The sequence below is a fragment of the Cherax quadricarinatus genome, chromosome 76, assembly GCF_038502225.1.
Source record: "Cherax quadricarinatus isolate ZL_2023a chromosome 76, ASM3850222v1, whole genome shotgun sequence".
NCBI classification, from domain to species: Eukaryota; Metazoa; Arthropoda; class Malacostraca; order Decapoda; family Parastacidae; genus Cherax; species Cherax quadricarinatus.
This window is the reverse complement of record NC_091367.1, coordinates 18,212,189-18,230,420: the sequence shown is the minus strand read 5'-3', so window position 1 is coordinate 18,230,420 and position 18,232 is coordinate 18,212,189. Positions and strand designations below refer to the sequence as shown.

Here is an 18,232-nt window from a genome sequence, read left to right as displayed (position 1 = left end):
ATATATATATATATATATATATATATATATATATATATATATATATATATATATATATAATGTGTGTGTGTATGTGGTGTGAATATAATGCAGAGAATTCGTAGTTCGGAAATTAGGAGATGTGTTATTACCAAAACTATTATCCAGAGGGCTGAGGAGGGGTTGTTGAGGTGGTTCGGTTATGTAGAGAGAATGGAACAAAACAGAATGACTTCGAGAGTGTATAAATTTGTAGTGGAGGGAAGGCAGGGTAGGGGTCGACCTAAGAAGGATTGGAGGGAGGGGGTAAAGGAGGTTCTGTGTGCGAGGGGCTTGGACTTCAAGCAAGCATGCATGAGGGTATTTGATACGACTGAATATAGATAAATGGTTTTAATAGACGTGCTGTTGGAGTGTGAGCAAAGTAACATTTGTGAAGGGATTCAGGGAAACCGGCAGGCTGGACTTGAGTCCTGGAGATGGGAAGTACAGTGTCTGCACTCTGAAGGAGGGGTGTTAATGTTGCAGTTTAAAAACTGTAGTGTAAAGCACCCTTCTGGCAAGTCAGTGATGGAGTGAATGATGGTGAAAGATTTTCTTTTCGGGCCACCTTGCCTTGGTGGGAATCGGCCGATGTATTAATAATATAATAATATATATATAATCAATGCACCAAGCAGAAACAAGCGGGTATATTCAGAGAAAGTTCGCAGACAGCAGGACTAGATACTGCTACTGAGACAGGCAAGATTCCCAAGCCACAAATTCCATATAATCTGGGTAACCTTGTTCACAAGCCATGTTTCTTTCCCAGCTCGGGCACGTCAGTCAGCCCCAAGCATGGAATCAAGCTATTTCAATCTCCTACTGTATGTTCTGACCTCTCAAGCGATTTTTATATCAATGCGCCTGATCATGTCACTGTGCGAAAGATCATGAGCTAAAGATTGAGGAATCACGTCTTCGAGAACTCCATATTTTTTTCTTGTTTTGCCAACCTACATAAGACTGAATTATTGGTATAACACTTCAACAACAGTGTGTGTGGAAGCATATAATGACCCAAACACTGTAATAACTACTCAAAAATGCAAGGGACTCTCTCTACAAACAGACGTGACCTCAATATCGTCAGTCGCCTTGCTTTCACTGCCAGTTGCAAGACATCACAGCCTCCGAAACACACCATATTTTATCTTCAATCCCCTAGAAGCATGACTGGAGGCCTTCCCCCTCCCCCCCCCCAAAAAATAGAGGAACTGAACCAAATATCAACCAAAGAACCTATAACAATAATTTTCCAACCCTTATCCAGCATGTGAATGGCAGGCAAATGAAAATGATTCTCCCCTTTCAACGGATCTGCATAACTAAAAGACCTGGAAATTACTGACATGCAAGATAGTCATATATATATATATATATATATATATATATATATATATATATATATATATATATATATATATATATATATATACATACACACACACACACACACACACACACACACACACACACACACACACACACACACACACACAATACGATCACAGTAAACAGGTAATATCACAATATGCAGAACAACCACTCTGGAAAAATAGCGAAATTGAAAGGGCTTTCGTGACTTCTCACATTATCTAGGAACTATAAAAATTGAAGGTTACCAGGAAGGCATGTAAGGACGATATTACAACTCGCTGCCACCCCTTAACACCTGACTTTTTATGATGATGTAGGTAAGTAGTCAGTGATCCATTTAACACGGCTTATATATTGCACCCATACTTTTCTTTTTTAATTTGTCTAATGTATTTTAAATTCTTCACAAATTTTATTAATTATGAATGAATCCAATTTTTATAACCCAAAAGCAATATTCATATTATTTTTAAAACTATTTCTTATGAGACTTGAATCTATTATGTTTCTGTCGACCATGGACTTGCTAGATACAACTTTCTCAACATTTTGAAAATCAATTGGATGGTTAAAATCTCTCACATGAATAAACAGAGCATTGGAATCTTGTCCAGTTCTAATGCTATATTTATGTTGTTTTAATCTAAGTTCGAGATTTTTACCAGTTTGACCGTAGTAACCTTTATCGCAGATTTACAAGGAATCTTAGACACATCCGTCAACATTTTGGGGGGAATTTTTTATCAAGTTTTTTTTTTATTGTAACAAGATTTTTAAAAACAACTTTGATATAAAAAGTCTTAAGAAGAGAAGGCATATCAACCAAGTTTTCATGGTAAGGGAGAACCAACATATCTTTAGTTGAATATTGTTGGTTGTCCCTTTTTGGGTTGTAAAAAGTATTTCTAGCAATTTTAAAGGATTTATCAATAAAGATTCTTGGGTATTTTAGATTAGCTATTTCATAAATTTTTGAGATTTTTTCATCTATGAACTCTGGACTGCTGATACGCAAAGCTCTCAAAAACATTGATGACAATATCGACAGTTTAACTCTTGATGTGATGAATAATAGTGTACAATAATAGTGTATAATAATAGTGTACAATAATAGTGTACAATAATAGTGTACAATAAGTTTAATGATAGGAACTGGCAATGGTAAATCGTCATTAATATATATATATATATATATATATATATATATATATATATATATATATATATATATATATATATATATATATATATATATGCAATAAGATCACAGTAAACAGGTGATTTCAAAATATGCAAAACAACCACTCTGAAAGAATAGAGAAATTCCAAGCGCGTTCGTGACTACTCACATTATCAAGGAACTATGAATGGAATTTCTCTATTCTTTCAGAGTGGTTGTTTTGTATATATATATATATATATATATATATATATATATATATATATATATATATATATATATATATATATATATATATATAATATATGACGAATAGGTAAAACTGGTCAATTAACAGGAATTCATTTAATATTAAGTCCTTTCTACAATTTTCTCTTATACGATTAGAGATATATTTTTTCATTTATGTTAATGTAAAAATTAATAATCAAACGATTTAGATGAAGAAATATTGAATATCACATTGTCAGCAGATGGGTTTATGAAGGATGAGGTTAACCATAGAAATGACGAAGGGAAAAAGGTGAGTTGTGCTTTGAGGTATTTGTGGAGGCATAAAATGTTATCCATGGAGGCAAAGAAAGGAATGTACGAGAGTATAGTGATACCAACACTCTTATATGGGTGTGAAGCTTGGGTTGTAAATGCTGCAGCGAGGAGGCGGCTGGAGGCAGTGAAGATGTCTTGTCTAAGGGCAACGTGTGGTGTAAATATTATGCAGAGAATTCATAGTCTGGAAATTAGGAGGAGGTGTGGAGTTACTAAATGTAGTAGTCAGAGGGTTGAAGAGGGGCCGTTGAAGGGGTTAGGTGGTATAGAGAAGATGGAAAAAAGTACAGTGATTTGGAGAGTGTATAAATCTGTAGGGAAAGGAAGGATGGGTAGGGGTCGTCTTAAGAAAGGTTGGAGGGAAGGGGTAAAGGAGGTTTTTCTGGGCGAGGGGTTTGGACTTCAAGTAAGCGTGCGTGAGCGTGTTATATAGGAGAGAATGAAGACGAAATGGATTTTGTGACCTGACGAGCTGAAGAAGTGTGAGCAAGGTAACAGTTTGTGAAGGGATTCAGATAAACCGGTAAGCCGGACTTGAGTCCTGGAAATGGGAAGTACAATGTCTACACTTTAAAAGAACACTTTGGGATATTGGGTGTTTGGAGTGACATCTAAACTGGCGTATCTGACTGTGAATATGCATGAATGATGGTGATAGTGTGGAAATATGATTAAAGTTTTTTCTTTCTGTTTGGGTCACCTTGCCTCGCTGGGAAACGGCCGACGTGTTAAAAAAAAAAAATAGCCTTTTGTTAAGTTACTGCTTTTGTTTTTTGTGTCTAATACCCATGAATGGTAATGTACAGCCTGGGACAAAATTTACCTAATTTGCCCGAAATGCTCGGCATAACAAACGGCTTCCTGTATAGCAGTATATCATTGATGTCAGCTAAGATACCTTGTACATTTACTTGTCAAAATAAAGATATTAGATAGAAATATTATTATAATGAAAGAACTGCCTCTTTAATATGTCACGAGTTTTCCTTAACCAATATGGAAACTTCATTCTTTTTTTCTTTTTTTTTTTATTCGCCGGTATTCTCCCGGCTCGGGTCTTTTCCAAGTAGTGGTGACCCGGCCTTGGCTCCCTATCTGGGGAGTGTCTCGAGACTTAAGTCTCCCATGGGAGGAGGTACAAGTACCCCCTCATCTTTGGGACCAACTGTCCCCAGGCCTAGCCACATTCCCCGCCCTCACGGGGCTCGTAGGGAGAAGCTAGGCCTCTGGTCTGCCATCTGCCCCGCCCCAAAGGGGCTCGTGGGGATGGCAGTCTTGTGAGCTGCAGGTGGTAGCAAGCTCAGGCCTTACTTTAAATTCATTCTAATTATTTTGAGCTCTCGTCCAGAAAATACATGTTTCCTTTTACCCACATAATTCGATTATATTACACTCAACCTGCTTGATACAGTCTTCGTGGACTTTTAAAAATGAACTGGGTGGTTAAAATCTCTCACATGAATAAACAGAGCATTAGACTCTTGTCTAATTCCAATGCTATATTTATATTGAACATTAAAATGGTATAAAATACCGACAGATTGTTAGGTAAGACACATATGCAACAGTTAGGTATGAAGATTGAGACACTTATGCAGCATATGGGAATCTTTATTCAGGAAACGTTTCGCCACACAGTGGCTTCATCAGTCCAATACAAAGAGGAAGGCGTAAGGAGAGGAGGAGAATGAGGTAATCAGTCCCTCAACCTGGAGTCGATGTGTTCAGTCCATCAATCTTGTAGAATGTACAGCATAGGGCCGTAGACGTGGCTTATATACTGTCGGTTTTTCAAAACCATTCATCACAACAGTTAGGTATCTTTATTTCGAAACGTTTCGCCTACACAGTAGGCTTCTTCAGTCTATTGTTGTAATCTAATGCTATGTTTATGTTGTTGTAATCTTAGTTTACAACTTATTCCAGTCATAATATCTTTAATCTCTGTTTTAGACATAATTACACAGAACAAGGACTATTATTACAAATATGGGCCTACTGGTTCTACTAGCTCCTGCTAGTTATAGTGGCATGCACCTCACCATGTTCCTGCACCTCACCATGTTCCTGCACCTCACCATGTTCCTGCACCTCACCATGTTCCTGCACCTCACCATGTTCCTGCACCTCACCATGTTCCTGCACCTCACCATGTTCCTGCACCTCACCATGTTCCTGCACCTCACCATGTTCCTGCACCTCACCATGTTCCTGCGCCTCACCATGTTCCTGCGCCTCACCATGTTCCTGCACCTCACCATGTTCCTGCACCTCACCATATTCCTGCACCTCACCATGTTCCTGCACCTCACCATGTTCCTGCACTTCACCATGTTCCTGCACCTCACTATCTTCCTGCACCTCACCATCTTCCTGCACCTCGCCATTTTCCTGCACCTCACCATCTTTCTACACCTCACCATGTTCCTGCACCTCACCATCTTTCTACACCTCACCATGCTCCTACACCTCACCATGCTCCTGCACCTCACCATGTTCCTGCACCACACCATCTTCTTGCATCTCACCATCTTTCTGCACCTCACCATCTGTCTACACCTCACCATGTTCCTGCACCTCACCATGTTCCTGCACCTCACCATATTCCTGCACCTCACCATCTTCCTGCACCTCACCATGTTCCTGCACCTCACCATGTTCCTGCACCTCACCATGTTCCTGCACCTCACCATGTTCCTGCACCTCACCATGTTCCTGCGCCTCACCATGTTCCTGCGCCTCACCATGTTCCTGCACCTCACCATATTCCTGCACTTCACCATGCTCCTGCACTTCACCATGCTCCTGCACCTCACCATGCTCCTGCACCTCACCATCTTTCTACACCTCACCGTCTTCCTGCACCTCACCATCTTTCTACACCTCACCGTCTTCCTGCACCTCACCATCTTTCTACACCTCACCATCTTCCTGCACCTCGCATCTTCCTGCACTTCACAATGTTTCTGCACCTCACCATCTTTCTGCATCTCACCATCTCTCTACACCTCACTATCTCCCCGCACCTCACCATCGTCCTGCACCTCACCATCTTCCTGCACCTCACCATGTTCCTGGACCTCACCATCTTTCTGCACCTCACCATCTTCCTACACCACACTATCTTCCTGCACCTCACCATCTTTCTACACCTCACCATGTTCCTGCACCTCACCATCTTTCTACACTTCACCATGTTCCTGCACCTCACCATTTTCCTTTTACGGAAAGAAGCATAAGTGCAATATAACGCTATCTTGACTCACGAAATCGTAATGACACGATGGCAAACAAACCATATCACGGGTGGGGTTTGATCCCGCGGTCAGAGAGTCTCAAAACTCCAGACCGTCGCGTTAGCCACTGGACCAGCTAGTTACAATAAGATTCATCCAACTAGGTATATTTATATACCATAGGAAGGTTAGCATAGGCACCACTGTGACCACAAATGCAAGTTTTTACAGACGAATCTCCAGCTAGCGTGGCCGTGACGAACTCTAGCTCAAGTCCCCTCAAAGCCGTTAACATGAGCTAGAGTTCGTCACGGCCACGGTAGCTGGAGATTAGTCTGTAAAAACTTGCATTTGTGGTCACAGTGGTGCCTATGCTAACCTTCCTATGGTATATAAATATACCTAGTTGGATGAATCTTATTGTAGCTAGCTGGTCCAGTGGCTAACGCGACGGTCTGGAGTTTTGAGACTCTGACCGCGGGTTCAAACCCCACCCGTGGTATGGGTTAACGCTATCTTCTCAATAAAGATCGCAATATACTGCATTTATTTTTCTCCTTGTTCTCTTTATTAATCTTGTGTTCTTGCATTATTTGGCTTTATAAAGCTTCTGGAGAGACCAACGTAGCACCATTAAATATCTCATTAGTTACTCCTGTCTTCTGTTACCACAAAGTTGTATCCATTTTCTATAATTTCAAATTAATTCAAATTGATTCAGGAGGTTCGCAGTGTGCGGTGGTCGTGTCTGGACAACAACAGTCGTAGTCTGCGTCAGCGGGTTTTAAGAAATACAATTTTCTACGTCTCTGTTGGACGCAATGCTATTGTTGTTATTATTGCTTCCGTCATCGCCTATAGCCTCGACGGGGATGACCAGCCATTTACAATTTCAGGTAAGATGTTTTTATGATGATTTTATTGGTTCTGCAAATATTATATATGTATTTATATACCATAGATATAACAATTTCTTTGATAAAAGAATTAAACTGTATTCATATGTCAGAATGGGAGGAGCTCGAAATCATGGCAGGCGAGTTCTGAAACTCTCATGCCAAGGTTGAAGTTTTACTTGTTCTGTGACTTGTTGGCAATTGCGTTATTACGGCTTCGTGAGTCATAATTGCATTTTTCTTTTGTAGTAGCAGAAAATGCCCCAGAAATGCTTGAATATTTATTCCATTTGGGTTTGTGTTCCCTAGGTCGAATGTTAGCACACTCATCTTGCACATTATCAATCCATGGTGCAATTGGAAGTTGAAGAACTGAGACACTTATGCAACATATGGGAATCTTTATTGAAGAGACGTTTCTCCACACAGTGGCTTCATCAATCTTATACAAAGTAGAAATGGGTAAGGAGAGGTGGAGTTTGAAGGGATCAGTCCCTCAGCCTCAAACTCAAACTCCTCTCCTTACCCATTTCTACTTTGTATTGGACTGATGAAGCCACTGTGTGGAGAAACGTCTCTTCAATAAAGATTCCCATATGTTGCATAAGTGTCGCAATTCTTCAACTTGTCGGTTTCCAAAACCATTCATCACACAACTGGAAGCATTAGGATGTGTTTAAGACACCGTCTGTCCTTGTTCACCTAGCATCAGGGACAAGACTGACCTTCTTTGCCCGAAATGCTCTGCATAACAAGGGGTTTTCTGTGTAGTAGTATGTCATTGATGTCAACTAGGTCTGTATACCTTGTACATGTACTTGTACAAATAATAATAAATCTTGTTCTTCTTTCGACAAACCGGCAGTATCCCACCGAGGCAGGGGTAGCCAATACAAAAAACGAAAGTTTCTCTTTTTAACATTAGTAATGTATACAGGAAAAAGGGTTACTAGCCCCTTGCTCACGGCATTTTTTTCGCCTCATACGACACACATGGCTTATGGAGGAAGAATTCTTTTCCACTTCCACATGGAGATAAGAAGAAATAAACAAGAACAAGAACTAGTAAGAAAATAGATGAAAACCCAGAAAGGTGTGTATATATATGCTTGTACATGCATGTGTAGTGTGACCTAAGTGTAAGTAGAAGTAGCAAGACATACCTGAAATCTTGCATGTTTGAGACAGTAAAAAGACACCAGCAATCCTACCATCATATAAAACAATTACAGGCTTTCGTTTTACTCACTTGGTAGGACGGTAGTACCTCCTTGAGTGGTTGCTGTCTACCAACCTACTACCTAGGAAGATTATTAATAATATTATTACAATGCTTGGGAAAGTATAGCAAGAAAGAGGAGTACAAAATTTGGACTCGCCCATTTCAACCCCACACAGGACAACATATCCGGATGTTGCATTCCAGAACTGTATAACCTTACCAGACACTGACATTAGTTTCATTGGCCTTATAAAAACCTTGTCAGATACTAACACCCTAATAACTGGGTTCGAAGAATCTTATCAGGCACTATCATAACTATCACTGGCCTTGAAAAACCTTGCCAGTCACTAACGTTAGAATCACTAACTGCGGAGAGCCTTGCCAGTCACTAACGTCAGATTCACTATCTGTGGAGAGCCTTGCCAGTCACTAACGTCAGATTGACTAATTGTGGAGAACCTTGCCAGTCAATAACGTCAGATTCATTAGTTGTGGAGAACCTTGCCAGTCACTAACGTCAGATTGACTAATTGTGGAGAACCTTGCCAGTCAATAACGTCAGATTCATTAGTTGTGGAGAACCTTGCCAGTCACTAACGTCAGATTCACTTACTCTGGAGAACACTGCCAGTCACTAACGTCAAATTACCTTACTCTGGAGAACATTGCCAGTCACTAACGTCAGTATCGCTCGCCTTGGTGATCCTTGCCAGATCCTGACATTAGGATCACCATCAAGGACAAGATTGGTGGAGTACTTCTCATAAACCACATACTGCACTATATCCTGAAAAAGATGCTCTTGACTTAAGAAATCTTAATAACACGATTGCAAGCCAACCATGGTACGGGTATGGGTTCTAATTCCATTCGTTCCGTGATTTGAAGATGCTCTTATTGCATGATGTGCACGTCAAGTATAGAAAACTATGTGAAGATAGAGACTTCTAAAATATCTCCAGAACACACAGAATCCCAAGGTAATCAGAAGGAGGAAAAAGGTAATTCATCTTATCCCCAGTAAACTTAAACTAGCACTTATTTTTACTTTCTCAAAGCCGGCTGAACCTTCTTAAATGCCTTGCTCATCTTTCATGGGGAGCTGATCGTCGAACTCTCCTTCGCCTACATTCCACCCTCATTTTATCGAAACTTGATTATGGTGACCAGATCTATTCAGCGGCCTCTCCTGCTACTCTCTCTAGCCTTAACCCCATTCATTACCAAGGATTACGTTTATGCCTTGGTGCTTTTCGTTCTTCCCCTGTTGAGAGCCTCTATGCAGAAGCGAACGTTCCATCCTTATCCGATCGCCGTGATGCCCATTACCTTCGCTACTATGTACGCTCTCATGATCTCCGCAATCCTTCCATTTATAGAATGGTCATTGATATTAGTAGACATTCTTTATTTGTTTGCCGCCCCTGTTTACTCCGTCCCTTCTCTCTTCGCCTACATTCGCTCTTGTCTTCTCTTCAATTACCACCTTTCTATGTTCATGTAGCATCTCACTTTTCCCTACCCCCCTGAGAAGTTCCAGCTGTTCGAGTCTGTTCTTTCTCACTCCCTTGCTCGAAAGCCCAACTGCCTACGGTCGCTTCCCGCTCTCTTTTTCTTGACCACTTCCACTCTCATTCTCATGCCATTGCAGTGTACACAGATGGCTCTAAGTCTTCGGACGGTGTAGGATTCGCAGCAGTGTTTCCGGACAGCGTCGTACGAGGGCATTTACTATCTTCGGCTAGTATTTTTACTGCTGAATTGTATGCCATTCTTGCAGCACTTATCCATATTGCATCTATGCCTGTGTCATCATTTGTGGTTGTCTCAGACTCCCTTAGTGCTTTACAGGCTATACAAAAATTTGATACACCTCACCCCTTAGTCCTCCATATCCAACTTTGGCTATGCCGCATCTTTACCAAGCATAAAGATATTGTTTTTTGTTGGGTCCCTGGTCATGTTGACGTACAAGGCAATGAACAGGCAGACACTGCTGCACGGTCAGCAGTACATGACCTACCAGTTTCATATAGAGGTATTCCATTTACGGACTATTTTGCTGCAATAGCTGCCCACCTTCACACCCGTTGGCAACAACGTTGGTCTACTATGCTCGGTAACAAACTTCAAATTATTAAACCGAGCATAGGTTACTGGCCGTCTTCTTGTCACCAGTGTCGAGGTTGGGAGACTACTCTCTCCCGTCTTCGCATTGGCCATACTCGTCTTACTCATGGATATCTCATGGAGAGGTGCCCTGCTCCTCTCTGTGAGAATTGTCAGGCTCTATTATCAGTCAGCCACATTCTGTTAGACTGCCCACTTTATCAACGAGCACGCAGAATTTACCTCCATCGTTGGCTTCGCTCCGCTGCTCTCTCTTCACCTTCCCTTCTCGCTGATGGACCCACCTTTCATCCGGACTCTCTCATTGACTTTTTGACAACAACTGACTTACTTCACAAACTGATGCCTTCAGCACTTTCTACCTCAATCTCTTGCTACCCTCTACCCCCGCACTATCCCCTGCCCCGCTGTTTTCTGTAACCTACTGATCATCCCTTCTCCCTTCTGCCGCCCAATACCCTCCTTTCCTTCCCTACCCTGCAGTGCTGTATAGCCCTTGTGGCTTAGCGCTTCTTTTTGATTATAATAATAATAATATACTTTCTCAAACATCTATATGAACCCAAACTTACTTCAGATGTAGGCAGCAACTCCCAGGAACTTTGAGAGAGTTGAGAGAGTCCCACGAGACGTCTATTTTGCTTGATACCAACAGCGCTACTCACCATTTTTCCTTATACAGGTGACTTTCTAGACCTATATAAATTCTCGTGCAATATTATAAGAAAGCAACAGTTTCCACCTCACCCTCTGACATTTATATAATCTTCCTTACTCATTTTATGGCATATATTTATTTCCTGGTGTTGTTCCTCTGTGGCGATTGATGTTCTTTTTTCCGGAATATATATATATATGCTTGCAAGTGTTCCTTGCTGGTATATATATGCTTGCAAGTGTTCCTTGCTGGTATATATATGCTTGCAAGTGTTCCTTGCTGGTATATATATGCTTGCAAGTGTTCCTTGCTGGTATATATATGCTTGAAAGTGCTTCTTGCTGGTACATATATGCTTGCAAGTGCTCCTTGCTAGTATATGCTTGCAAGTGCTCCTTGCTGGTATATATATGCTTGGAAGTGTTTCTTTTTGGTATATATATGCTTGGAAGTGCTCCTTGCTGGTATATATATGCTTGCAAGTGCTCCTTGCTGGTATATATTTGCTTGCAAGTGCTCCTTGCTGGTATATATATGCTTGCAAGTGCTCCTTGCTGGTATATATATGCTTGCAAGTGCTCCTTGCTGGTATATATATGCTTGGAAGTGTTTCTTGCTGGTATATATATGCCTGGAAGTGCTCCTTGCTGGTATATATATGCTTGCAAGTGCTCCTTGCTGGTATATATATGCTTGCAAGTGCTCCTTGCTGGTATATGTTTGCAAGTGCTCCTTGCTGGTATATATATGCTTGCAAGTGCTCCTTGCTGGTATATATATGCTTGCAAGTGCTCCTTCCTGGTATATATATGCTTGGAAGTGTTTCTTTTTGGTATATATATGCTTGGAAGTGTTCCTTGCTGGTATATATATGCTTGCAAGTGCTCCTTGCTGGTATATATATGTTTGCAAGTGCTCCTTGCTGGTATATATATGCTTGCAAGTGCTCCTTGCTGGTATATATTTGCTTGCAAGTGCTCCTTGCTGATATATATATGCTTGCAAGTGCTCCTTGCTGGTATATATATGCTTGGAAGTGTTTCTTGCTGGTATATATATGCCTGGAAGTGCTCCTTGCTGGTATATATATGCTTGCAAGTGCTCCTTGCTGGTATATATATGCTTGCAAGTGCTCCTTGCTGGTATATATATGTTTGCAAGTGCTCCTTGCTGGTATATATATGCTTGCAAGTGCTCCTTGCTGGTATATATATGCTTGCAAGTGCTCCTTGCTGGTACATATATGCTTGCAAGTGCTCCTTGCTGTTATATATATGCTTGCAAGTACTCCTTGCTGGTATATATATGCTTGCAAGTGCTCCTTGCTGGTAAGTTGCTGCCTTGCTGATATATATATGCTTTGCATAGTGCAAGTGCCTTGCTGGTTGCAAGTGCTCCTTGCTGGTATATATATGCTTGGAAGTGTTTCTTGCTGGTATATATATGCCTGGAAGTGCTCCTTGCTGGTATATATATGCTTGCAAGTGCTCCTTGCTGGTATATATATGCTTGCAAGTGCTCCTTGCTGGTATATATATGTTTGCAAGTTCTCCTTGCTGGTATATATATGCTTGCAAGTACTCCTTGCTGGTATATATATGCTTGCAAGTGCTCCTTGCTGGTACATATATGCTTGCAAGTGCTCCTTGCTGGTATATATATGCTTGCAAGTACTCCTTGCTGGTATATATATGCTTGCAAGTGCTCCTTGCTGGTATATATATGCTTGCAAGTGTTCCTTGCTGGTATATATATGCTTGCAAGTGCTCCTTGCTGGTATATATATGCTTGCAAGTGTTCCTTGCTGGTATATATATGCTTGCAAGTACTCCTTGCTGGTTTATATATGCTTGCAAGTACTCCTTGCTGGTATATATATGCTTGCAAGTGCTCCTTGCTGGTATATATATGCTTGGAAGTGTTTCTTGCTGGTATATATATGCCTGGAAGTGTTCCTTGCTGGTATATATGTGCTTGCAAGTGCTCCTTGCTGGTACATATATGCTTGCAAGTGCTCCTTGCTAGTATATGCTTGCAAGTGCTCCTTGCTAGTATATGCTTGCAAGTGCTCCTTGCTGGTATATATATGCTTGGAAGTGTTTCTTGCTGGTATATATATGCCTGGAAGTGTTCCTTGCTGGTATATATGTGCTTGCAAGTGCTCCTTGCTGGTATATATATGCTTGCAAGTGCTACTTGCTGGTATATATATGCCTGGAAGTGTTTCTTTTTGGTATATATATGCTTGGAAGTGTTCCTTGCTGGTATATATATGCTTGCAAGTGCTCCTTGCTGGTATATATATGTTTGCAAGTGTTCCTTGCTGGTATATATATGTTTGCAAGTGCTCCTTGCTGGTATATATATGTTTGCAAGTGTTCCTTGCTGGTATATATATGTTTGCAAGTGTTCCTTGCTTGTATATATATGTTTGCAAGTGTTCCTTGCTGGTATATATATGCTTGCAAGTGCTCCTTGCTGGTATATATATGCTTGCAAGTGTTCCTTGCTGGTATATATATGCTTGGAAGTGTTTCTTGCTGGTATATATATACCTGGAAGTGTTCCTTGCTGGTATATATATGCTTGCAAGTGTTCCTTGCTGGTATATATATGCTTGCAAGTGCTCCTTGCTGGTATATATATGCTTGCAAGTGCTCCTTGCTGGTATATATATGCTTGGAAGTGTTTCTTGCTGGTATATATATACCTGGAAGTGTTCCTTGCTGGTATATATATGCTTGCAAGTGTTCCTTGCTGGTATATATATGCTTGGAAGTGTTTCTTGCTGGTATATATATGCTTGGAAGTGTTCCTTGCTGGTATATATATGCTTGGAAGTGTTTCTTGCTGGTATATATATGCTTGGAAGTGTTCCTTGCTGGTATATATATGCTTGGAAGTGTTTCTTGCAGGTATATATATGCTTGCAAGTGTTTCTTGCTGGTATATATATGCTTGGAAGTGTTTCTTGCTGGTATATATATGCTTGGAAGTGTTTCTTGCTGGTATATATATGCTTGGAAGTGTTCCTTGCTGGTATATATATGCTTGCAAGTGCTCCTATATAGAGGGTAATGTAAGTTAATCGTTATGATAGGTTTATATACTCTTCTTGTCCTGTAGTGCTTTATATAACTTACATATGAGTAAAAAGTTCATTAAAGACTCATTTTACTAAATTCCTTTACTTTGCCAAAATTAATGAGTTGTATTAAAGAATAAAGGGAAAAAATCCCATATTGTGATACGGGTGATTAATACTATTAGGACTTAACATTAATTCAAGTTTCAGAAGGCTAGAATTTCCTCATTTTTCTTCTGGTGTCTGTGTCCTACTTAATCATGCTGTCTATTTTCGTAAACCAAATTATAGTGGACTTGTTGAGACATTTGTTTTAGGGTGTTAGGCACTTGTTTTAGGGTGTTAGACACTTGTTTTAGGGTGTTAGGCACTTGTTTTAGGGTGTTAGGCACTTGTTTTAGGGTGTTAGGCACTTGTTTTAGACACTTGTTTTAGGGTGTGAGGCACTTGTTTTAGGGTGTTAGACACTTGTTTTAGGGTGTTAGACACTTGTTTTAGGGTGTTAGACACTTGTTTTAGGGTGTTAGGCACTTGTTTTAGGGTGTTAGGCACTTGTTTTAGGGTGTTAGGCACTTGTTTTAGGGTGTTAGGCACTTGTTTTAGGGTGTTAGACACTTGTTTTAGGGTGTTAGACACTTGTTTTAGGGTGTTAGGCACTTGTTTTAGGGTGTTAGGCACTTGTTTTAGGGTGTTAGGCACTTGTTTTAGGGTGATAGACACTTGTTTTAGGGTGTTAGACACTTGTTTTAGGGTGTTAGGCACTTGTTTTAGGGTGTTAGGCACTTGTTTTAGGGTGTTAGGCACTTGTTTTAGGGTGTTAGACAATTGTTTTAGGGTGTTAGACACTTGTTTTAGGGTGTTAGGCACTTGTTTTAGGGTGTTAGACACTTGTTTTAGGGTGTTAGACACTTGTTTTAGGGTGTTAGACACTTGTTTTAGGGTGTTAGGCACTTGTTTTAGGGTGTTAGACACTTGTTTTAGGGTGTTAGACACTTGTTTTAGGGTGTTAGGCACTTGTTTTAGGGTGTTAGGCACTTGTTTTAGGGTGTTAGACACTTGTTTTAGGGTGTTAGGCACTTGTTTTAGGGTGTTAGACACTTGTTTTAGGGTGTTAGACACTTGTTTTAGGGTGTTAGGCACTTGTTTTAGGGTGTTAGACACTTGTTTTAGGGTGTTAGGCACTTGTTTTAGGGTGTTAGGCACTTGTTTTAGGTGTTAGGCACTTGTTTTAGGGTGTTAGGCACTTGTTTTAGGGTGTTAGGCACTTGGTTTAGGGTGTTAGACACTTGTTTCAGGGTGTTAGGCACTTGCTATTACAAGTAACCTCAGGGGTATTATATAGTGCCAAACTGCTGGAAGATAACGGCTGGAAGATGACAGCTGAAAGGGGACAGCTGGAAGGCGACAGCTGGGAAGGGGATGGCTGGAAGGGGACGGCTGGAAGGGAATGATTGAGTAGGGGATGACTTGAAGGGAACAGCTGGGAAGGGGACTGCTGGAAGGGAACAGCTGGAAAGGGGATGGCTGGAAGGTGATAGCTGGAAGGGGACAGCTGGAAGGGGATGGCTGGAAGGGAACGGCTGAGGTAAGAGAAGCCTCGACTTTCTTTCCCTTTATCCCATGATTTTAATTTTTTTTTTATGTGCCAGGTTACGTGGAGCCTGGAATCCCAACTCCATCTCTTCCACCATTCTCCACTGAGATCAATAACCAGACCATAACATTTACGGAGATCATGAACGACATTGGCATTGGTGTAGCAATGGTGCCATTCATTGCCATTCTTGACCTTATTGCCATTGTCAGTGTATTTGCTAAAGGAAAAACCTTCGATGCTACGCAGGAGATCATCACTTTAGGCGTCGCCACTACAATTGGATCCTTTTTTGGGTAAGATTTTAAATTACATTTCTAGGAATAAATTACTTTTAAGGAGGAGGAGGGATAGGAGTGTCACTAAGCTGATGAATGATGAAGGTCTCTTGATCCAGAGAAGTGGAGCTATCATCTCTCTGGATCAAATTTGATTACTGCCAGCAGCTGTATGACCTTTCCAGGTTCACCTCTTCTCCTTCAGTATATTAATAAAGGTACAGGAAAATTTATAGCTATTTAGAAAGATGTAAATAAGTGTGTAATGTGTTTCAGTGAATTACACTGTGTACGTGGGGTCGAGCTCTAGTTCTTGGCTCCACTTGTTAACTTTCAATCATCTAATGACTCAGAATCGTAAGCCACTGGGTTCTCGAATTAGTCTTTAATTCGGTGAATAAAATTTATTTTTACTACTCCTCACCTCCTCCATTACACTTGTTAATGGTCTTAGCACTGAAGAGTAGCAAACAAGTACAGGAGATAGACTGTTCTTGTTCCTAAAGTATTTATATTGAGAAACAGATAACCTTTAACTCAAAGGCAATGGCGGCTCGTAGCCCCCGTAATTCCTATACGATCGTAACAGATTTTTTCCTGTAATATAGTTGTCAGATACAAATTATTTTAGAGTAAGGTTGATGAAGTAATACGTCTGGCAGTGAGCATCTGGGGGGACTGCAGCTCTGCAGCTCCTATTGGTGAGCCGCCATTGCTTAGAGGGAAAGATCTCCACCTACAGTGTCTTGGGCTGGCATAACCTAATGTTTTAAGTGATCCCATGTTAGTATGTAAGATTCTGACATTAACACATACTTCAAGCTTATACTATTTATGGAAGGCGACATTTCGTGAGCATATCACATCAAGGGTACACGGAAATGTTGCCCAAAATATATCCTCTATTAACATTTAGATAACATTAGAGCTAAACATTTCACAAAAAAAATTTTTATTGGATATCAGTGATAGCCAGTATCAAAAAACTATTATATAATTAGATTTCTTACAGTCAAGTTATAAAAACTATAAGCTATTCAGTTCCATTTTCTCCTCATTATATATGGATTTAATATATACAGCGGACCCCCGGTTAACGAACTTTTTTCATTCCAGAAGTATGTTCAGGTGCCAGTACTGACCGAATTTTTTCCCATAAGAAATATTGTGAAGTAGATTAGTCCATTTCAAACCCCCAAACATACACGTACAAACGCACTTACATAAATACACTTACATAATTGGTCGCATTTGGAGGTGATCGTTAAGCGGGGGTCCACTGTATATGGAACTAATATACATGGGTCACACCAACAGATCGATACCTATAACAGGAGGTTTGTCACGTTCAGCAGTTAACGAGACAAGTGGAGTGCGGACTCCTGCTGGAGGTCTGGTCACAGGAGTCATGGTCCTCCTCTCCCTCGCCTTCTTAACGCCTTGTTTCACGTGAGTTAATATCGTTGATATTCAGGTAACTGAGTGTTCTTAAGATATATCGAAGATGTTAATTTTTATCTTGTGGTCAACAGTCAATTTATAAATTGAAAGTCTCTGGTCTCCTTAAGGAACGTTCAGTTGGAGGAAGAAGTGATATTTAGATAAAGGAATAAAGAATATTTTAATTAATGAATTAATGCACCATATAACCACGATGATAAATGGTTGACAAATTAACTGCGGCACTTTTTTGTGTAATATCCGTACGGATATTACATCAAAAATAATAAAACTGTATAAAAATGTTTTCAAAGGCAACCGAATATATTGTAAGGGAAGTGCCATTTATTTATTTATTTATTTGAACATGATACAGAGAAGAACAAAAGAATAGTTAAATGCAGCATGCCAAAGCCACTTGAATGCATAGCATTACTGGCTGGCTTAAAATTAACTTAAGATTAACTATGCAATGATATATTCAGTGGTAAAACATTATTGTAAACAGATAACAATTAAGCACAAATGAGTATTACAAAAACAGGTCGTATGGTTGCTTG

The 18,232-nt window shown here is 40.3% G+C and overlaps 1 protein-coding gene across 1 annotated transcript in view; it reads left to right on the top strand.

The window, feature by feature from the left end:
* Positions 1-18,232, top strand: part of LOC128686099 (sodium-independent sulfate anion transporter) — a 175,275-nt gene that overhangs the window by 130,566 nt on the left and 26,477 nt on the right. Inside the window, exons 6-8 of the mRNA XM_070101339.1 lie at positions 7,088-7,262; positions 16,010-16,250; positions 17,550-17,681. Coding sequence (XP_069957440.1) covers positions 7,088-7,262; positions 16,010-16,250; positions 17,550-17,681 — 548 coding nt within the window. The remainder of the gene's footprint in view (positions 1-7,087; positions 7,263-16,009; positions 16,251-17,549; positions 17,682-18,232) is intronic.